At 38.7% G+C, this 23962-nt stretch overlaps 1 protein-coding gene across 5 annotated transcripts in view; it reads right to left on the bottom strand.

Annotated features, from left to right (window-relative positions):
• The window catches only part of ZDBF2 (zinc finger DBF-type containing 2), a 32494-nt gene extending 12668 nt beyond the window's left edge, over positions 1-19826 (bottom strand). For 2 of the 5 annotated variants that reach the window (XM_045480937.1, XM_045480939.1), the window contains exons 1-5: positions 19527-19826; positions 14857-14909; positions 13809-13886; positions 12435-12539; positions 6632-6759 (exon numbers count right to left, since the gene is read on the bottom strand). In XM_045480937.1, coding sequence (XP_045336893.1) covers positions 6632-6759; positions 12435-12494 — 188 coding nt within the window. In that variant the 5' untranslated portion in view covers positions 12495-12539; positions 13809-13886; positions 14857-14909; positions 19527-19826. Of the gene's footprint in view, positions 1-6631; positions 6760-10127; positions 10197-12434; positions 12540-13808; positions 13887-14856; positions 14910-19233; positions 19422-19526 lie in introns of those variants that run through there. The other 3 variants (XM_045480938.1, XM_045480936.1, XM_045480940.1) reach the window with 3 other exon arrangements.
• Positions 19827-23962: the final 4136 nt, after the last annotated feature.

Raw genomic sequence — 23962 nt, 5'->3', positions numbered from 1 at the left:
AGATTGTTTTGAGGAGTACATTAGCTTTGCTACGTAAAGAGCATTTTTTAAAAGACTCGGAAAATAGTAATCATTCACAAATGTTAGTTTGTGAATTCACAAATCTTAACACATTGTCATTTCTTTTGAAGTGTTTATTTAAATTCCAGTTAGGTAACGTAGAGTGTCATATATTAGTTTCAGGTGTACCATATAGTGATTCAAGAATTTTCATACATCACCCAGTGCTCATCACAACAAGTGCCCTCCTTAATCCCCATCACCTATTTCACTCATCCTCCCACTCACCTCCCCTCTGGTAACCATCCGTTCTCTATAGTTAAGAGTCTGTTTCTTGGCGTGTCTCTCCTCTCTTTTTCCCCTATGCTCGTTTGTTTTGTCTCTTAAATTCCACATATGGTAAAATCATGCAGTATCTGTCTTTCGCTGACTGAATTATTTCGCTTAGCATAATACTCTCTAGCTCTATCCACATGGTTACAAATGGCAAGATTCTGTTCTGTTTCGTGGCTGAGCAGTATTCCGTTGTATATATATACCACATCTTCTTTACCAATTTATCAGTCAATGGACATTTGGGCTGTTTCCGTAACTTGGCTATTGGAGATAATGCTCCAAACACAAAAATAAATTCAAAATGGATTAAAGACCTAAATGTAAGATATGAAACCATTAAAATCCTAAAGGAGAACACAGACAGTAACAACGTCTCTGACATCAGTAAGAGCAACTTCTTCCTAGGTATGTTTCCAGAAAAATAAACTATTGGGACTTCATCCAAGAAAAGCTCCTACACAGTGAAGGAAACAATCAACAAAACCAAAAGGCAACCTACCACTCGGGGTGCCTCAATGGCTCAGTCAGTTAGGTGTCTGACTTCAGCTCAGGTCATGATCTCAAGGTGTGTGAGTTCGAGGTTTGTGAGCTCTGTACTGACAGCTCAGAGCCTGGAGCCTGCTTCGGATTCTGTGTCTCCCTCTCTCCCTCTGCCTCTCCCCCAATCATGGGGGTGCACACGCGCTCTTTCTCAAAAATAACCAAACGTTGGAGAAAAAAAAAGGCAACCTACCAAATGGGAGAAGATACTTGGAAATGACATATCTGATAAAGGGTTAGTATCCAAAATATATAAAGAACTTCTACAACTCAACACACCAAAAACAAACAATCCAATTGAAAAAAAAAAAAAAAAAAAAGGACAGAAGACAGGAACAGACATTTTTCCAAAGACATTACAGATGGTGAACAGACACACAAAAAGATACTTATTATCGGGGAAATACAAATCAAAAACCTACAATGAGATATCACCTCACACCTGTCAGAGTGGCTTAAAATCAACAACACAAGAAATAAAATGTGTTGGCGAGGATGCAGAGAAAGGGGAACTCTCTTGCACCGTTGGTGGGAATGCAAACTGGTACAGCCACTCTGGAAAACAGTATGGAGAAAGTTAAAAACAGAACTACCCTAGGATCCAGCAACTGCACTACTAGGTACTTACCCAAAGAATACAAAAGTACTAATTCAAAGGGCTACAAGCACCCCAGTGTTTATAGCAACACATTGTTTTGGCAAGGGTGTCATGACAGGGGCACTTTAATACATTGTTAGTAGAGGTATAGGTTAGTTTAATCTCTATGAACAACAATCTGGCAATGTCTACTAAAATTAAAAATGCCAGGGGCACCTGGGTGGCTCCGTCGGTTAAGCGTCTGACTTCGGCTCAGGTCATGATCTCACGGTCCGTGAGTTCGAGCCCTGCATCGGGCTCTGTGCTGACAGCTCAGAGCCCAGAGCCTGTTTCAGATTCTGTGTCTCCCTCTCTCTCTGCCCCTCCCCTGTTCATGCTCTGTCTCGCTCTGTCTCAAAAATAAATAAACGTTAAAAAAATTTAAAAAAAAATTAAAAATGCCAAGAGGACTCTAAGGAGACATGACAAGTTGATGGAACACGGTTATCCTAGGTGGGATCTTGAAACAGAAAAAGACATTAGGTAAAAACTAAGAATACCGAATAAACTACAGAACTTAATGTATTAATACCAGTCCATTAATTGTAACAAGTGTACCATACCAGTGTAAGTTGTTAGTAACATGGAAACTAGATGGGGAGGGTATACAGGAACTCTGTGTACTACCTTCTCACGTGTTCTGTTGATCTAAAACTGTCCTAAAATGTAGTCTATTAAAAATAAGTTTTTAAAAATACATTAACACCTAAAAGGTACCTTTATTAAATATTTTTCAATTTGCGAGATGCCTCAATCATCTAAGAGAAATGTATATACGTGTCAGTCACATGCAACTTTTTTTTAAAGCTTTTTTATTTTTAAGTAATCTCCACAACCAACGTGGGGCTCAAACACACAACCCCCAGATCAAGAACCACATGCTCCACTGAATGAGCCAGCCAGGTGCCCCACAACTTTTTTTGAACATATCATAAATATCATGATTTCTTTCCCCTGAAAATTTACCATGATTTACACTAAAATAATACTTTTTTTGGCACTTGTAAAATTAAAAAGTTAACCCAGATATCAGAATCATATGATGGGGCAAAAAAATTCCAAAAGTGTTCATACTTCTGAATTCTCATCAATAAAACTGCAGGAGAAATGCCACTTAACCCTAGTTTCTCAGAACTCCTGAAGATCATCCCCATGTATTTGTCTTAAAGACTGTCACAACAATCTGAAAATAAAATTAATCTTGTAACATTTGGCAAAGAAGAGGAAGGCAGTATCATAAAATCAAACAATTAGGCAAAATCCCAAAAGTTACAGGGTTCACCATCTAGATGCTTTGATTTACAACTGTATTTGCACATGCTTAAAATTAACAACTAAACCACAATCTACATTTCTACTCATTTTAAACTCATTTTACACCAAAAAGCCCTCTAAAAACCTAATCGTTAAAGATTCAAAACCCCTTTTACATAACTCTTGTGCTACGTTTCTGAAATCTATAAATAAAATTTAAAAACTATATATCAAATCTCTGAAATGTGATCAAAATGGAAACCTCACACTTTTAAATCTTCCACTAATAAAGGATTTGGTAGACACAAATGAATTAAATGAGCAATTAATTCAGGAAGACAGAAAAAATAACCAGGACACCTGGGTGGCACAGTTCAAGCCTCTCACTCTTGATCTTGGCTCAGGTCATGATCTCACGGTTTGTGAGTTCTAGCCCCATAAAGGGCTCCACACTGGGATTCTGTCTCTCCTCTCTGTCCCTCCCCCGCTTGTGCTCGCTCTTTCTCTATCAAAATAAACTTAATAATAAAAAAAAAAACTTAAAAAAAAAACAAAAAAATAACCAAATTCCCCCCCACCTAGGAAATCTGAGGAAACAAGAAAAAGAAAAACCAATACATAGAAAACAAAAACAAACCAAGAGCTGATTTTCAAGAAGGCTAAAATAATACAAAAACCTGCAATGTCTAGATAAGAGGGGAAGAGAGAAGAAACTTTAAAAAACAAACTCTGTAATTCAGAATGCTTATAAACATAATATGTTACATGAGATTAAAAAACCTCAAGGTAAGAAAATGGAATTCAAAATCAGATATATAGATACAAAAATACAGGAATTTAGCTTATGTTACAGTTGACATTTTTTTGTTTTTAAAGTAATCTGCACACCCAATGTGGGGCTCGAACTCACAACTGGAGATCAAGAGTCCTGTGCTCTACCAACTGAGCCAGCCAGGTGGCCGTAACGTGACGTTTTATCAGTGGAGATAATATATGTTTATAAAAAATAATAATAATAAGCCCTACCTCACACCACGTATAAAAACAAATTCCAGGAAGATTAAAAATATTTAAAAGTAGTGGTGCCTGCGTGGCTCAGTCAGTTGAGCATCCGACTTTGGCTCAGGTCATGATCTCACGGTTTGTGAGTTTGAGCCCCGCGTCAGGCTCCGTGCTGACGGCTCAGAGCCTGGAGCCTGCTTCAGATTCTGTGCCTCCCTCTCTCTCTGCCCCAACCCACTCGCATTTTATCTCTGTCTCTCTCAAAAATAAACATTAAAAAAAATTTTTTTAAATATTTAAAAGTAGAAATAAGGACATGAAGGAAAAGCCATGAAAGAAGCCATAAAGGAAAAGTCCCCTTGTATCAAATTATGCCAAAATGTTTAATTTCTATATAGTAAAAGACAATATACACAGATGAAAGACACTGGACAGATTTTGAGAAAATAATCAACCTATTTAAGATACAAAGGACTATTTATCTATAAATATTGCATCCAAATCCAAAATATACAAATAACTCAATAGAAAAACAGGCAAATCTACAAACAATTCATAAAATAAACATATGGCTAATAAACATATATAGAGAGATGATCTATTTTATTCGTAAGTAAATAAAGGCTAATTAAGGGACACATGGTTTTGGCCTGTTATGTTAGGGGGGTAAAAGTTGCTAATCCCAGTGTTGGCAAGAGTGATAAGAAATGAGCTTTCTCATAGACTACTATGAATATGTATATAATATAAATTGCATATAAATTGGCATAGCCTTCTAGGAAGTGTCTCAAGATTTTTAAATTTACACACACACACACACACACACACACACACACACACACACACACCTGGAGCAACAAAATAAATTAATAGTAAAGGATTAAAACCCACAAAAGACATATCCATGAGTTTATAATGATATAAACAGATAACTCAATAAATAAGTGAGACAACCAGAAAGCCCTTCTTTATAAAGGTAGAATTCTGATTAATACATGCAATAACTGTTTCAGGGAAGAATCATCAATCAATGTTTAATACAAGCGAGTGGAAGTACAATGAGAAACAGGATATTTATTTACATAGTCTCAAAGTCCTTGTCATTAATTATAATGGGGAAAACAGGAACATTACAGTAGAGAAGCCATCTTAAAATTAAGTGATCCAAGTTAACATCACCAGCCATGAGACATGGCAACATCATGGGTCTCTGGATACGTTGAGAAGGGCACATCAACTATAATTTGTTCTTCTCCCACACGCATAACCTAAGTTTAATCATGAGAAAATGTCAGGCATACCCCAATGTAGGGACATCATACAAAATAAGTGGCCAGCAGTGTCCAAGTCTTGAAAGCAAAAGACTAAGCAACTGTTCATGATTCAGGGAGTCTAAGGAGATGGAACAACTAAATGCCATATGTGCTCCTGGACTGAATCCTGGTCCCAAAATAAAGGACATTAGAAAGACAACTGACAAAATCTGAGTAAGATTTTGTCTACAAATAGTATAGCACCGATGTAATTCCATGGATTTGATCACTGTGATGTGACTATTTTAGATTTAACATCTGAAGAAGTCAGGTGAAAGTTATACAAGAATTCCTTGTACCAGTTTTGCACTTTTTTGTAAGCCTGAAATAACTCCAAAACGAAAGGTTAAATAATAAAAAAAATTATGTATTTTTTAAGGTCCAGAAATTTTAGCCCAGAAGTTCAAGTTCTAGAAATGCACACCACAGAAATAGCTGCATGTACAAATATGTGTGTTGAAGCACTGCTTATACAAGCTATAAACTGGAAATTTATACTCACCACAAGATCATCTTTCCAACGGCTAAAAAATAACATTTTTTTAAAATGTCCCCATGTAAACTTTTCATCATTCGCTAAATTCCAGGTTGTGATCTGCAAAGCATTCAAGTTTACCCTTTTTCTAGAAACTGCTGGTCACTATCTCAACAATTAATTCTGCACAGATGTGCTAATAATCTATTGTGCTTTCTCATACAGCTGTAGCTGCAAACTCACCACACTATTTAGTCCAATCTTCTACCAATGTTTTCCTTTAACTCTTAAATGTTACCAAAAAATTTATTTTTATTAAAATTTCAATCAAAATTGATACAAGCTCTCAAGATACTGACAGATCATTAAAAAGCCAATTCTATTTGAGGTCTCTTCTATTGAGTTAGCAAATAGTTCAATTAATGTGGAACAGACTTAGTTTTTACTTAGACCACCCTTACTCTCCATTACTGTCACCACGTTGTCTGTTACCAATCTTTTGAAAGTAAGCATTGGGTCGCCTGGGTGGCTCAGTCAGTTAAGCATCCAACTTCGGCTCAGGTCATGATCTCACGGTTCAGTTCGTAGGTTCGAGCCCCACATCAGGCTCTATGCTGGCATTTCAGAGCCTGGAGCCTGTTTCAGATTCTGTATCTCCTTCCCTCTCTGCCCCTCCCCTGCTTGTGCTCAGTTTCTCTCACTCTCGCTTTTACTTTCTCTCTCAAAAATAAACACACGTTACAAAAAATTAAAAGCTATTTTTGCCCCCACCTTTTCCCCAGCTTAATCCTATGACATTGTTAATAGAACGCCTTAATGATATAGAATTATTTATTGGCCTGAGACATTTATTTAGAGAAAAGTATGGTGTAGTCCCTATCTTTTACAGTGAAATTGCTTATTTAAGCTAGGAAAAATTTTTAAAGAATTGCAAAGAGAAGTTACTAGATAAAAATCTCACTGTATATTCCTTAATTAAAAGATTTACTTTAAGAAGTACTAGAAAGTTAACACAAACATCTACTGTAACATATAGTAACTGCGGACTGATATGGTCCCACTCAGCTACTTTACCTGCTTTCTTGAGAATGATATGGGTGGTGCCGGAGTACATCCTGCAAGAAACGTTCCATCAAACTAGTGGTACCCATCCGCTGTCGATTCTGTGTAGTCAAGTATCTGTGCTGAGCACTGGACATATGCTATTAAAAAAAAAAAAAACTGCATAGCTTTACACAGGTAATACTCATTAGTAGTGAGTTTCACAAATGGATTCATTTATATACTCCTGGTAGAAGTATAAATTGACATGAACATTCTATAGAGCAATTCTAAAATATGCATCTAAAAATCATACAAGGACCTTTCCCTTCAATATAATAATTACATTTCTCTAAATCTGTCCTAAGGAAATCATCTTAAATGTGGATGATTTTTGCAAAAACAAGCTTAACAACAAAAAACGGGAAATCTCCAAAATGTCTAACAGTAAAATATTTAAATTATACCCTAAGATGTAATACTGTACAGCTACCTAAAATAACACAAAGAATTTTAAGTAACATGGAGGAATGTTACATATTAGAAGAAAAATGGAAGATGCAAAAATCACATGTATGCTTTTACCTGAAACTATAGTTTTAAAAGGTATAGACAAGTTAATGGAAGAAAATAAACCAAAATTTTAAAATCATTAACATCTGTGAGGTACACTTAGAGGTCATTTTAAATTTTTTTCTTATAAATTCTTATTTTTTGGGGCGCCTGGGTGGCTTGGTTGGGTGGCCAGCTTCAGCTCAGGTCACGATCTCGCAGTCTGTGGGTTCGAGCCCCGCGTCGAGCTCTATGCTGGCAGCTCAGAGCCTGGAGCCTGCTTCCAATTCTGTGTCTCCCTATCTCTTTGCCCCTCCCCTGTTTGCTCTTTCTCAAATAATAAACATTTAAAAAAATGTTTTTTAATAAAAAATAAATAAATAAATTCTTGTATTTTTCCCAAGCAAATATCTTTATAATAAAAATCTATTAAAAAAGAGAAGAGAGTTGAATCACTCTCTTGGGGTGTCTGGGTGGCTCAGTCAGTTAAGCATCTGGCTCTTGATTTCAGCTCAGGTCATGATCTCACCACGGGATCAAGCCCACATCAGGCTCTGCACTGATGTCTTCCAAAGCGGCTATACCGATCTGTACCCTCATCAGCAACGTGTCATGGTTTCCATCCCTCCATTTCCTCATCAACACTTGCCATTGTCTCTTTAATTTTAGCTACTGTAGAACGGGATTAATATTGTATCACTGTTGCTTTACTTTGCAATTTTTGTGATACCTTTTCGTTTTTAGTGGTGACCTGGATATCTTCTTTCATGATGTGTCTGTTCAAGTCTCTTCCTGTCTTCCAAATGCATGTTCTTTTTTTTTAACGAGGTGTAAAAATTATTTATTCTTGACATGAACTCTTTGTTCAATTATATGTGTTTCAAATATCATCCTTCTCTCAATGGCTTATCTTTTCACTTTTTCTTTTGGGGGCAGAGAGTTCATAAAGTTTATTTTTGTGAGCGCACACACACATGCACAGTAAATCCACAGCTTTCCCAGCAATAGTTACAGGACACCTCTCCACCTTCTTAATCATCTCCCATTTTTCTTTTTCAGTGCTTTTTGTTACTAGTTCAGGATATCCCTCCCTAACTGAGAATCATAAAGATTTTCTGTTTATTTCTAGAAGTCTTGCTGTTTTTACCTGTAATATGTACATCTACAATCTACTTGAAATTGGCATTTGTATCCAGGATGATTTAGGAATAGAGTTTCATTTCTTCTCCATATGGATATCCAATTGACTCAGTACCATTTATGGAAGAAAGTCCTGTCCTCACCATTCTTTAGGGCCGTATTTGTCACAAATCAAATATCCATGTGTGTGTCTGTTTCTAGAGTTTTTGGTTTCCTTCCATGGTCTTTCTAATTTTGCATCGCTGTCTTAATGATTGTAGTTTAGGGGCGCCTGGGTGGCTTGGTCAGTTAAGCGTGTGACTTCGGCTCAGGTCATGATCTCACGGTCCGTGAGTTCGAGCCCTGCATCGGGCTCTGTGCTGACAGCTCAGAGCCTGGAGCCTGCTTCTGATTCTGTGTCTCCCTCTCTCTCTGCCCCTCCCCTGTTCATGCTCTGTCTCTCTCTGTCTCAAAAATAAATAAACGTTAAAAAAAAAATTTAATGATTGTAGTTTAGTAATAAATTTTGATACCTGGTACACGAAGTCTCCTGACTTTGTTCTTCTATAAGATTACCCCGGTTTTTCCTAGCCTTTTGCATGTGCATACATATTTTTAGAACTGGCTTAATTTTCATTACAAACAACTCTTCTAGGGGCGCCTGGCTCACTCAGTTGGTGGAATATGTGACTCTTGATCTCGGGGTTGAGAGTTCAACCCCCTTGTTGGGTGTGGAGACTACTTAAAAATACATTCTTAAAAAAAAACTTTCCTGGGGCACCTGGGTGGCGCAGTCGGTTAAGCATCCGACTTCAGCTCAGGTCACGATCTCGCGGTCCATGAGTTCGAGCCCCGCGTCGGGCTCTGGGCTGATGGCTCAGAGCCTGGAGCCTGTTTCCGATTCTGTGTCTCCCTCTCTCTCTGCCCCTCCCCCGTTCATGCTCTGTCTCTCTCTGTCTCAAAAATAAATAAACGTTAAAAAAAAAAATTAAAAAAAAAAAAAACTTTCCTGGAATTTTGTTTGGAATTTCATTAAATCAATATATATGTTTGGGGAAAACTGACATGGTTACAATATTGATTTTTCCGATTGGTATATCACACCAATTATTTAATTTTTCTTATATTTCTCTCAGTGTTTATGGTTTTCTACATAAAAACCTTATACATATTTTGTTATATTTATTCCTAAGGAGTTCATGTTCTTTGATGCTATTATTAAATATCTTTTTTAGATCTCATTTTCTGTATGCTGTTGGATATAAAAATACAATTTCTTTTTATGTTGCCCAACAAGCTTATTAAACTCACTTATCAATTCTAATAGTTTACCTAGATATCTTCAGGTTTTCTACATCTACAATCACACTTTGTGCAAGGTACAATCACAGTTTTGTTTCTTTTTATCTAATATGTATGATTTTAATTTCTCTTTATTTCCCTTGCTAGAACCTCTGATAAAATATTGAATAGTTTAATTCAAGCATCAAGTCTATTACTTAATAGAGTACTGATGCATTTGGATTTAATCTTTGTTTTTATTTTTAAAACTGTTTTCATTACTCCTGCCTATGCGATGTCCCTATGTCTCTTCTTTCTTTCCTTCTTGTGGACCACTTTTTATTATTCCAAGTTCTCCTCTTCTGTTCAGTTGGTAGGTAGTTATAGGCCAGGCTCTTTTTCTAGTCTGTTAGTGGTAACAGATTATCACAAGCAACCCTGACCTACCAAGATCTAAAATCACTTGCTACTTTTACTCTCTTCTTAAGCAAGGAATTAACTCAATTTACTTTCCTTCCAGTTTATATGTCATCGTTGTCAATGCCACAAGATATCATTCATTTAAATCACCTGCTACCTTTCCACTGATCTTCCTGACTTCCCGTATCTCTAAGCTTCCAATTGAAATCATTTTCCTTCTGTCTGAAGAACTCTTTTTAGTATTTCCTTCAGTCAGGGTCTGTTGCCAGTAAATTCCCTTAATTTTCGTTTTCTGAAAATATTTCTATTTCACCTTTTTTTTCAAGGATATATTTATTAAGCATCGAATACTAAATTGGTAGTTGTTTTCTTTTTTTGGGTTTCCATTGTTTCTGTTGAATCTTCAGCTACATCTGGGTCCTCTATTTCTCCACTGCCTTTAGAGTTCTCCAAAGCCATGAAATTTATCTATTTATTTAAGACTTTGTACTTAGTGCAAATTACTTCAGCTGTCATCAACAGGGTCTTTGTTTAAGTCTTATTTGAGAGAGAGAGAGAGAGCGCACGCACAAGCAAGCAGGGGAGGGGCAGACAGAGAGAGCATCCCAAGTAGGCTCTGTGATGTCAGCACAGAGCGCAACATGGGGCTCCATCCCATAAACCATGAGATCACGACCTGAGCCGAAACCAAGAGTCCTTCACTTAACCAACTGAGCCACCCAGGTACCCCTTCAACAGTCTTTTTAAGTGCCTGCTTAGTACATGAGTATCCAAATGTCTAAAAATTATTTCAAACCTTTGGCAAAAAGTTATACTGAATGCTTACTGAATAGAACTTGTAGTTAAAGGTTCAATGTTTTAGTAACATCAAAAGTTCAACAAGTAATCGTCCAAGTCAAGTGATGGCATCATTTTATCGATCATGACAGAAACACTAAAGACAGCCTTGAGATTTATTATCTGCCGCCTTGTGTTTATAACCAGCAGTAGAAAGTTTTTTTCTGTTAAAAGGCAGAGATGTGGAAATCATAATAACTTTTCCTTAGTATGAATTTAAATGATGACTGTTGATAACTAAACAAAACAAATGCCACTGAACAGCAGAATTTTTACGTAGGACAAACTTGTCTTAGATATATATCACTTAAGATAGAATAGTATAGGCTAACAGGACCAGAGCTTCCTTGTATTACTCCTTCACCTATGACACAATTCCACAGCTCAGACCCTGAAGAAAACCTTGAGGCTCTTCCAAATGAACAATTCTGTTCAGAAGACCTACAGCTACTATTACTATGAATACTGATTTCAAAACGTCCATATACAATTCTTCCCAAACTCTTCCAACAAAAAGAAAGGGACACTACTCAATTCGTTCTCTGAAGCCAGCATCACCCGACTTCTGAAACCAAAAACATCACAAGAAAAGAAAGCTACAGACAATATTTCTCACGAATATAGACACAAAAATCCTCAACAAAATACTGGCAAGCCAAATCCAGGAACATACAGAAGGATTAAGCACCATGACCAAGCGGGACTTAGCCCAGGGATATAAAATTGGCTTAATAGCTAAAACTCAATCAATATTAATTGCTACAGACTGAATTGTGTCCCCCAGGCCCCAAATTCCTATGTTGAAGTTCTAACTTTCAATGTGACTGTATTTGGAGACAGGGCTTCTAGGAGGGAATTAAAATCACAACACATAAAAAAATTAACTGAAAATGAATCAGAGACCTAAATGTAAGAACAAAAACTATAAAATTCTCAGAGGAAAATACAGGGCGTAACTGGTCATGACCTTGGACCCAGCAATCTTTTACAACCCCAAAAACACAAGCAACAAGAGGAGGGGAAAAAATCTAAACTATAGCAACATTTAAAACATTTGCGCATGGAAGCATAATCTTCTAAGTCCTTACCTTATTCTACAATGTCTTACAGCATCTGATTCTCTAGATTCTTCACCTATCACTTCACACCAGCCCTCCACCTTACTAGCACTCTGGCCTCATTGGCTCCTGGCTTTTAACCAGCACGCCAACCACCCCTCTACCTTGGGGTCTCTGTCTTTACTCTCTCCTCCCTCTACCTAGAAATTCTTTCCCCAGATATGAGGCAGCCTGGATCCCAAACTTCATTCAAATCTCAACTCAAATGTCACTCCTTAACCTTATCTGGCAGCCCCACCTGATAGTGCACTCCCTTCTCTATTTTATTTTCCTCATAACATTTATCACAATCTGACTTATCATGTATTAAGTTTATATGATTATTTATTTTCTGTCTTACTATACTACAAAAGGGATGTGGATTTGTCCCTGGCTATATCCTGAGAACTTTAAATGGTGTCTACCAATTAGAAGATTCACAACAATCTGTTCGGGTGAATAAATGAGTTTAATAAAATGCATGACTAGGTCCTTTGAGGTATAACTGTTTATTAACAGGATCCTCTCACCTGTTCCAGGTTATTATAGCGCACACAGCAATAGCTGCAGTACCCCTGTCTGTTCTGCATGCTGAATAACCAAAGTCAAGTGGCTACTATCCGGGAATACTCCACCTGGAAAAAAGAAAAAACGGGAAGAAAAAAACAAACAAACAGTTAAGTCCTTACTACCCTGAGGAAAATACCCTTGGTAATATCAGAGAACAGAAATTCATTCTTGAGTACGATGCACCCTTATTTTGAATAATTATGAAATTAGATAAGTCTGCCAAAAGCTACTGAATCGATCAGTGAGCCTGGAGGAGAGGGGGAGAGTTGTGCACCTTCCAAAAAGGTGTTGATAGGTGGAGGTGCACCTTCCAAAAAAGGTGTTGATAGCCTGGAGGAGAGGGGGAGAGTTGTGCACCTTCCAAAAAAGGTGTTGATAGGTGTTGATAGGTGTGTTGTTGATAGGTGGAGACTGGACTCAATTTTTTATCAATTTTCTGATAACTTGTTACGGTTATTAGGAATTGGTTCAGTACTCAATCCGTAAAGACAAATTCCTACCTCTTTGTTGTTGTTATAGTATATTCACTATATGCGAATGAGGCTCAGTAATTTTCCCATTGTGTTCCTACATAAAATCTGACGTTACATGAATTCTCATTGTTATACCTAACATCTAATTCTGTCACGAGAGTAAAGATGCATGTATTTTCTGCTTAATCCACAAAGGTGCAGATTTTAAGATAAATTACCTGACAGAATTACTAAAAATCAAAATAACTAATTTGGGTCTGAAACACAAGACACTTCTCTCCTGACAACTACATAAACCAAATAAATATGAGGAATTTCTTCCAGTTGGTGCAATGAGATCTCTCTACAAATAAAAAAAGTCTCCAAGTTTCTACCGCCTTGAAACTATCATCCTTCAACATTACATACTGCAGTGGTTCCCAACCCAGGCTGAATAGCACAATCATTCCCCAAAATTTGGATTTAGTAGGGCTGAGATAGCCTAGAATTCAGAATTTTCTTCATTTCCCAAGTAATTCTGATATACAACTATTTACTCACTGACATAAAGTATTTACAGTTAATGATTACTTTAAATAATAATTCAATACAATTTTAAGGTTTTTGCTGTTTTGTTAAGATGAAAACAGAATTTTAAGAAATAATTTCATCAAGTTTTAATTCGAATTATTTTAAACATTTTTGTCTGTTGAATATGTAACAGAACGATCTTATAACATGTAGAATATTTCTGATAAGATGATTCTGCAATACAAAAAGCTTACTCATTAAAATCAATATTTAGAAATGAAGTCAAGCCTGAAAATCAATTAGAACAGAAGAGCTTTATTAAATCAAAATGCTATTGTAACATGCACTCACCTGTTACTTTTTATTACGACAAACTTTGACTTTCTGGCTTCCACACTTACAGGGAAAATAAATCAATTAAACCAGCCTCTGAAATAGAGAATATATAAAAAATGACTTATTCAAAATTTGGTCTTTTTTCCATTATTTTACTTCATTTATTATTAACCTGAAGCAACAAAATGAAACAAGCTTTAAGCTGTGTGTATAGATGTAGCCAATTTTCAAGCTGAGAGAACCCTAGGGCCTAAACCTGAACTTTGAAAACCATAAAATAACAAATTTTCTAGTGCTTTATTCAAAATATATTTAAAACGGGGGCACCTGGGTGGGTCAGTAGGTTAAGCGTCTGACTTCAGCTCAGGTCATGATCTCACAATTTGAGTTCAAGCCCCGCATCGGGCTCTGTGCTGACAGCTCAGAGCCTGGAGCCTGCTTCGGATTCTGTGTCTCCCTCTCTCTCTCTCTGCCCCCTCCCCAACTTGTGCTTTATCTTTCTCTGTCTCTCAAAAATAAATAAATGTAAAAAAAAAATTCGAAATGTATTTAAAACAATCATTGAAAGGTAAAATGAAAGTATTAGTCTAATGTCACACACACACACATACACAAAACTGAAATTCTTTATAATTTTTTTTGATCTTTGACACATACAGCCTTTAATTCCCATGCCACGATTATCTACATTTCTGTCATCTCATGTCACATACATGCCACTGAGACAGTGAGCCGCCATGACTCTGAAGCACCTGATTGGCACTTTTCAAACTTTGCATGCTAGGAACCCCACCTCAAAAACTGACTAAATCAAAACCGCCTGGTGGGGAGCCAGGCACATGCCTATTATGCAGATTTAAAATGCTCTAAGGTGATTCTGAGGCAGGCTGAAGCAGTAACATAAGTCATCATTTTTTACATACTAATATAATTCTTACTTACTAAAGGGATCATTTCTTTCGGGCCTGGGATTATATTACTTTTCATGACTGAGTGGGTCTTTTTATTCCAATTCTGAATTCTACTGGTACCTGGTATTTTCATAAAGTAACAAGTCACTTACCTTGAGCAGAAAAGGGCAGGTATTTCATCAGTTGCATTAGTCCTGGAAAACATCTGTAAATTAAAACAATTGAAAAAAAAAAAAGATCAGCCCCCTAAGTGTCTACCACAGGCCAAGTAACTATCCCCAAGTCATAGGTAAGTTTGAAAAGTAACCCAATTATGTTTCAGTGGGAGAAAAAAATACTAACTCTTTGACACAAAGCACTTTACATACTGTGACTCATAGACTCCCACATGACCTCCTAAGATGCTCTGGGACAGAGCAATTGTCATGGCCCACCCATATAACCCACCATCGAGTATTTCAGATCTTTGGGTTCCAGGAACAGCAGCTGGAAAATAAACTGGATCTCTGGTAAGGGTAAGAACACGATGCTATACACCCATATGAGCTTTATAGGAAATCTTTGAAAGAAATATTTACATGGAATTAAGTGTGGATCCTAGACGAACCACACAACTCGGTTCTTATGTTACTTTCGGTGAAAAACACTGTCAATTCTTTATCACCTATCAACTGACAATTAGGCCAAATTATCAATCTTGTTTATTCTTCCACATTGTTGTTGGCAAAGTGTTGATGACCCTTACCCAGGATCATTGGTTAACAAAAAACTCCAACAATTTGGTTCAAAAGAGGCTGTGACAGCACTGTATAATCAAAGAATAAATACTTAGCACCTACCCTGTGCAGATGCTGGAAGCTTTAAAGGATAGAAATAGACAAGCTTTCTTGCTCTCAAGAAGTTTAAAATGGCACTAGGAAACGAATGTAAAAATACCAGGTGGTATCTGAGAAATGCCTAAGCACAAACAGTAAGTGCCAAAATGTCACAATGGATATAGCTTTTTAACTGGACATTGGAAAATGGGTAGGGTGTACTTAAATAAAGATCAGAAAAGATGTTCCAAGTAACAAAAAAGCAAAAGTACAAAAGTAAGAAAGCAAAAGTACCTTTAGAGACAGTAAACTGACAAGTTAAAGCTGGAGCCAAGACTTGATTTAAAAATTTAAGGGGCAATAAAGCAAGAAACGTAGATTCAGCTTCAACATGATCGTAGTTAAAAGAAAACTTAAGAATTTAGACCACATATTCAGACAGTGTGGGGTTTGTTTTTGTTGTTGTTTGTTTGTTTTTGGGTTTTTTTGGAAAGCAGTATATGCAGGGAGCTTTAAGAAAATTCTGGAACAGTGGTTCTTCCCTATTCAAAGGAGCTTTTCACAGGGTAAGTTAAACTATGCGGCACCATTTTCTAGGATATTAGAGAATTAGTTAACACCCAAATTATCCAAATTCAAAGAATCAGTATCCCTTAGAGCAAAGACTTAGTCTCATTTATGCTTGCAAATTAGGAAAACACACACTAATTTTTTTCTTTCAAATATTACTTTTATTAATTTTTATTATGAAAATAAAACATACCATGGCACAATTATAAAAATAAAGACCACTAAAATCAGTCATAATCCCACTACCCACCATTAATATTTATCATATATTCTTTGTTCTAAACATGTGTTTACAAAAATGGTATGGTACTATAGTCTATTCTATATAGCCTGCTGACTCTCACTTAACCATATATGATGAGCACTCCTATATGATATGATATATAATTCCAAAACCGAATTTTTAATGACTGCATATCAGTGTAAGACAAAAGATGTCTTATCTGACAAGACCCAGCAGCCGGTGAATTAGCTATTTAAAAATTAGGAGAATTTTAAAAACAGATACACACATAAATTAGTATTTTGTCTAACTTCAGATATATGAATGTATACATGTTTCATTTAAGGTCAAGTTAAGCTTTTTTGTTTCATTGAGATTTTTTGTGGCGAGGGCAGCTAGAGTTCCAAGTCATATTTTTTTCATATTTTCATAAACCACACCATAATTTACCATCAACAAGTTTCCACTTTGGTTCCTTTCAAACAGAACAAGAACCTAAAGACATTTCTAAAACTGAGAGCAGCATTTGATTAACGTTTAAGATTTCCCCCAAACTTTTACAGTTGTCACAACCAATTAAGTACTCTTGCAATGGCCTTTTTTTTTTTAGTGCAAAGCATTCAAATTATTTTTCATAAAAATAATAATGCTCTAAAAAAGGACAATGCCCAGACTCTATTTCTTTGGTTTACGAAACACTTAAAAGAGCATAAACCGATCTGAGGCAGTGAACAAAGATCTCTGAGACTGCCTGAGGTGACTTCAGCACATATGTCTCAAACTGCATCTATTTTTCTTTTGGGACTATTTCTTGCACACCTGAGATCTGGACCTGCTGCAGAGATAAACACATCGTTGCAATGAGTTCAGAGTTGTAGTGCGTGTTTCCCAAACCACGGTATTTTGAAATAAGAGCTAACAAAATCCAGAATCCCTACGGGAAATATTTTTCAACTGTCACACAAGACAGACACCAACTTAATATTAAATATAAAAAGACGATAGAAAGGCATTTGGTTTATTGAGTAAGATCACCCAAATTATCTGTCTAGCAACAGGAAAACAACGGGGGAGCAGTCACAAAACAATGGCTAAATGAAATAAAAAGACCATCTTAATTCAGTGTCCCTTTCTTTACAACATTAATTTTCAACTTCCCATTTGTTTGGATTATCCACCTTATGCTTATGCTGCCTTTCCTCCGGTGACAAGCATTATCCTCCATTCAGTCAATAAAATAATAATAGCTAACTTTTAGTGAATACTCAATCTGGGCTAGGCACTATGTCAACAGTTTCATATGCATCATCCCATCTGAATAGCAAACACCCTTATGAAATTGGTGTCCCGGTTAACTCCCACTTTACATATCAGGAAACTGAGGTTTAGAAAGAAGCAGTATCTTGTTCCAGGTCACACACCAATAACCACTGTAGCTGGGATTTGACTGTAGGTCAATCTGAGCAGTTTATGCTCTTAACCTCTTAACTTCCATAAAATGCTTCCTCTCCGTATTTTCAGGAATGCTAATTGATTGTTTTAATATTAAGTGAAAACAAATAATTAGGGATCTAATTTGTTGCAATAAACACTGTCACATATTCCAAAGAAAAGAGTAAAACTAACGTTTAGCTTAATTGCATCATTGCTCCCATTCTGAGATGAGTGCTGACAGTACCTTGGATTAGTGATTTTCAAACTTAATTAGCGTAGCACAGAAGAAGCAATACATTTTATATCACAACCCCGCACACACACGCAATCACACATGTACGCGCCCTCACGCGCATGCACCCCACGCACGCACTGGCCCACACACACACACGCAGTTAAAACAAAGCTTACAAAATATCCTCATTACCTGTAATGCATTCTGGTATTTACTATGCTATCCTCTTTTGTTTTTTGTAAGTGCTAGTTACGACCCACAAAATTAATTTGACAATTCACTAATGGGTGAAAACTGCAATCTGAAAAAACTGCATCACATTATTAAGCCAAACAAACAATATTATACAGAAGATGGCTGTTACCCTGAATTCAGCTTATTTCTATCCAATACCTTGGCCATTGCGGTGATACTTTATCAAATCTCTAACCACTTTCTTTACTAACGTTGGCCACTGGCCAAAGTGCAGGGAGAAGAAGAAGATTCTTGCCTTCCAGGCTCTGGGTCCAAATCAGTGCACGTTAAGAAGGCAGCAGAAAAACGTTTATGCACTGATATAGAAATGACCACAACGCACTAAGCAAAAAAAGCAGACTACATTAGCATTCCCCTTTATGTAACACGAATATGCACTTACGTACCCCAAATTGTTAATACTGACTCCCTTGATGATAAGATTGCTAAGGGCTTTTTCAGTGGGTTTACTTTTTTTTTTCCTGATAGTATATAATTGCTGTCAAACAAATTAAATATAATTCTATTCTGGGGATTAAAGACGTTTAACAGCCAGCATCTCGTTATGCATTTCTTCCCCGCGCTGCCAAAATCATCGCGTCGGATAATGTTAGGAGCTGCAAAGGGCCTTCTAAAGAGCACGTAATAACGACGGCGTAATCTGAGCAGATTTACACAACTGTTGCACGACGATAGTAAAACGATCGTTAACACAAAAATCTAACGCTTCCAAAATAAATCCCAATCGCCAAAGGCTGATAAGGGCCTAGGTCTGGGGACAGCTGGACACAGCGCAGGGCAATGGGGGAAGGGGATTTGTGGACAGGTGGCTTCGGATCTCGGCCCCACAGGTGCCCCTACAAGTCCCCGCGGGTACAAAGCCCCAAATCCGACCTCCGCGAGCCGCCCCCTCTCCACCTCCCAGCCCCAGGCCGCGTCCGCGGGCCCCTCCGACCCAGGGCCCCCGACAGAAGCGCAGGGCAGCCTGCGCCCCACCTCCACCCCACGCCCCAGCCACCTCGATCCGGGCCCGGAGACGCCGGCCCCGCTCCCGCAGGACGGGCAGAAAGGGACTGGGGACAGGAGAAGCCGAGAAGGACCTGCGAGGCGGGTGCAGGAGCCGGGCGAGCGGTCCGGCCGTCCCTCGGGAGGAAGAAGGCGCCCGGGGCGCGAGGCGAGCAGGCCCCACCCCCGGCCGCGCGCACGGAGCCCGCGGGCGTCGCCCCGGCTGCGCGCCGCCTCGGCTCGGCCCGCCCCGCCCGCGCCCGCGCCCGCCGCCGCCGCCGCGGTGCTCTGCGGCGCGGTTCTCACCTCCGCGGAGGCCTCCCGGATTCCTCCCGGGCTTGGGCGCAGGCCGAGGACCGGTGGGCGCGCTCCCTTCCTATTCTGGTTCCATGGCGGTGCCCGGACCCCCCGGGCCGTCCAGGGCGCCGCGGCCGCCCGCTGCCTGCCGCCCGCAGCCCGCGGAGCCAGACAGAGGAGCCCCCCGGCCTCTCCCGCCGGTGTGAGACGAGGAGCGAAGTGCGAGCGTCACTCGCAAGACCCGGGCCCCGAGTCACGACTCAGCCCACGTAGACATCCACCGGGAACGTAGCGCTGCAGTCCTGACTGAGCTTTGACGTCAGGGAAGGTGCGAAAACAGGGCCCCTTCTGACGCAGGAGCCGCGCACCGCCCCCTGCCCACCCCCGCCCCCCGGCGCTGGAGCCCCCTTCCTCCCGCCCCAACCCTCCCCTCCCGCAGATCTTTTAAAGCGAACACTTCCACCGGGGTCAGGGCCCCACTCCGGAGCTTGTAAAATCAAACCTGTTCTAACCAAAATGACTGGGCTCACAGCGGAGTTAGGACGCGAGATAGACACGAAGGTTTTAGCATTTGAGGGCCCAGAGGGAAATTGGTTGTCAATTCCCAGCAACAGACGAACCTCGAAAAGAAAATTCCGTTGAGAGGGCTCGGCGTTTGCGCCGTTCGTGTGTGTTTGCCGCAGTGAGCTGCAGCAAACAAAAGCTCCTGTTTAATGAGCGCTTACTTTGTGCTAGGCACTGTGTTTAAGGTTTATATATGTACTCTTGCATTTCATCCTCAAAGCAACCCTTTAGAGGATCTTACTAGGAATCCTATTATTCCCAGTGGACAAAAGAGACAACTGAGGCTTAAGGAGGGTAGGTATTCAAAGACCTCCCCTGCACATGAAAGGGTTACGAATATTAACCGAAATCCCCTCAGTCATTCAATGGTATTCTGTACCACCCACTGCGAATATGGTGGTGTGCAAAAACAACTGACTGTAATGAGGGGGACACAAACCAGAATCAATCACAATACTGTATTCCTTATCACAATGATTTAATATATCATTAAAATCTGTGATAAGGAAAATGAGCATCCCTAAAATGGAGACAGCCTCCGATTAAAGAGCTTATGTTTTAGGTAAAAATAATCTTAGAATGAGCTACCTTGTTCTTTGGCTATTGTTGTCATTGTCATTACATTTTTTTAATAAGCTTGTGACTTTGTCCCTTTTTTTAAACTCACCATTGCTTTTGCTTCCACAGTTTCCATTCTTGTGTATTACTCAGCTCTTGCCTCGCCCCCTACATCTTTCTCCGACTTTAAACCTGGGCTATTGCAGCTATTTAGATTTTTTTAACACACCAAAAAAATATATATATGTATACTGATTTTTTTTTAAGGCAAGCTTTTAAGGTACATCCCAATCTTGGAAATGGTGAAAGAAAACCCATTATACATTAACCCAGCCACCATGACATAATGCATTTCACAGATGCGAAGACACACATTTTTCACACTTCAACATCTCAGAAATCAAGATGCATTTTACAAACTGGTCTCTTAATATTACTGGCCAGGTAGCTGTATTAACCTGGATGTCAGCACCTCCACATATAGAAAATTGAATGTGGCTTTTCACATTGTCCTTATTTCAACTGAGTTAAGTGCATTGTTTAATAAAACCCACAACCCTTAAAGGAGGAAATTAACAGCATATAAAAAAGAGATGGGACTGGCTAAAAGAGCTTAGACTTCTGAGAAACCCGAGTTCCTTACCAAGAACGTTAGTTCTTCATGCGTTTTGGAAACCTACAAATAAACAGTTAAATAAGCGTAACACACACACACACACACACACACACACTGAAATGACTTAGATATTATTTCTGATGGTATGTTTTGTCAATTACAACCCCTCTAAGTTTGAGTCAAAAAAAAATCGTTGAAGAAGTAAAATGAATCCTATGTGTTACCGGGAAACTACCCATTGACCTCTTCTGGTTAGATCAGACAATGCCAGCCTGGAAGACTTCGGAATAGAATCAGCGACTTGAAAGAAAAAAAAAAAAAAAACCCTAGATTCAGAAGTAGGGCACTCTTAGGAGTTGATACATCTCCAACACTTTTGGTGGCCCAGAAGACAATACTGTATGGAAAACCACAGCCATCAACAACTGATACAAAAAGTGTTTTAGAAAAGGTGGGTTTTGAATGCAAAGAAATTTTGGAACCCCTTAACCAATTTTACTTACATCTCCCTTTATATGCACACACAAGATTGATACATAATAAATCTAAGTCTGAAAGGGTTATTTCACGAAGTATGAAATAAAACACTAAATTACCAAAAAATCAATGTGTTTTAGTTTAGTTGATAGCATTTTTTTTCAACATGATACTATCATATAAAACATTTTTTCTTATTTTTAGAGAGAGAGAGAGAGACTGTGCACGAGTGGGGCAGAGGGAGAGAGACAGAGAATCATAAGCAGGTTCCATGCTAGTGCAGAGCCCCCACAAAAGGCCCGATCTTAGAACCCTGGGATCATGACCTGAGCCAAAATCAAGAGTCAGGCACTCAACCAAATGAGCCACCCTGGCACCCCTATCATATAAAATTAAAGGAAGTTTCATCCTGCATCCAGTTAGTAGTCCTTCCAGACTACATTTCTGTCTACTGGCAATGGGTACTTGTTTTGGCAGAGCTTAATTATCTGTAAGGTTAAGCTTTAAACTTTTTCAGATCCCCACAATCCTTTATTAATCCATTATAGAGCTAAACTCATTCACTAATATTTCTTTAAAGGACACTAAGTATCAAGGTTGGGTTTGTATGTTCCCTCCCCAGGGAGAAAAAAGACCCTATGTATGTGTTATTTCACATTCTTTCTTCAAAGGAAGAATAAAAACTGCTATTTTTATGTCCAGAAATCATTCTGATAATGCTGATGTTTTGTAAGCTGTTTAAGCTAACATTAGGCTAATGTCTGAAGGAAAAAGGGAAAGCAGAGATCTCATTCCTGAATCATAAAAGAATTTAGATTCTATCAGTTTAGAGTTTATTTTTCCCTAAAATTCTATTAGTGCACATATACCTATTCATAGTCAGGCGAAGTTATCATGAAGATTTTACCCATTAGCCTGGCTTCTTTTTTTTTTTTTTTTTAAGTAGGCTCCATGCCCAATGTGGGGCTTGAACTCACGACCCTAAGATGAAGAGTCACATGGTCTACCAATTGGGCCAGTCAGGTGCCCCTAGCCTGGCATTTTTATAAACAGTATATGGAGCACCTGGGAAACTCAGTCAGTTAAGCGCCTGACTCTTGATTTCAGCTCTGGTCATGACCTCACAGTTTGTGAGTTTGAGCCCGCTGTCAGTGCAGAGCCTGCTTGGGATCCTCGTTCTCCCTCTCTCTTTCTGCCCCTTCCCAGCATGTGTGAGAGCTCGCTTGCTCTCGCTCTCTCTCTGTGTCTCTGTCTCAAAAATAAATAAATAAACTTTAGAAGTATATAAAGAGTATAATGTCATGTTTAATAGAAAAGAATTCACTCATATGCCCCATCCAAATCAAAATTTTAAATTTAATGAGAATGATCACAAGACATCTCCATGCATTTTGTCTTGTCCTTGATTCCTCTCTGTAAGATAGTCCCCATCTTTGACAAAAATGTCATTCAAAAGACAGAGGGTAAGGGTGGTAGTTGGAACAAGGAACAAATAGGTTCTTGGAAAAGGAAGGCAAGTTAAAGTCTATAGTTTAAAGTGGCAGAGGTATATGGTGGACACACAGAAAACGTTGGTGGATGTCAGTGTGGGGAGAAGAGAGCCGGGAGAGAACTCTGCAAATGAGTTTAACCCTCATCTATCACACGAGAACTTAAAAATGACTGAAGTCGGCAAAGCGCTACAGAGCACTATGAGCCTATTTTTAACGAAACATACAAATGATCCGCCGGAACTAAAGACAATAAAAAGTTTTTTAGTAGTTGCTCCTATCTGTCTGGAGTAGATGTGGACAAAGGAGTGGCAGCAGGACCAGCGACTAATATCATAAAAACTCTAATATCATAACATGTTCCCCCGTTGATTTAAACTTATGTGCAATGAGATCTAACTTCTTTGTCACAGTCTTCCCATTCTGTTCTTCCTTTAATCCAGTCAAGCCAACTCCTTCCCACTTTTACATTATGTGGATACCTCTGTGATACATCTTTTTTTGAAAAAAAAAAAAATGTAAGTTCTCCTTATTTTTTTTTTTATTTTTTTTTCAACGTTTATTTATTTTTGGGACAGAGAGAGACAGAGCATGAACGGGGGAGGGGCAGAGAGAGAGGGAGACACAGAATCGGAAACAGGCTCCAGGCTCTGAGCCATCAGCCCAGAGCCCGACGCGGGGCTCGAACTCACGGACCGCGAGATCGTGACCTGGCTGAAGTCGGACGCTTAACCGACTGC

The sequence above is a fragment of the Leopardus geoffroyi genome, chromosome C1, assembly GCF_018350155.1.
Source record: "Leopardus geoffroyi isolate Oge1 chromosome C1, O.geoffroyi_Oge1_pat1.0, whole genome shotgun sequence".
NCBI lineage: Eukaryota > Metazoa > Chordata > Mammalia > Carnivora > Felidae > Leopardus > Leopardus geoffroyi.
This window is presented reverse-complemented; position numbering and strand designations above follow the sequence as displayed.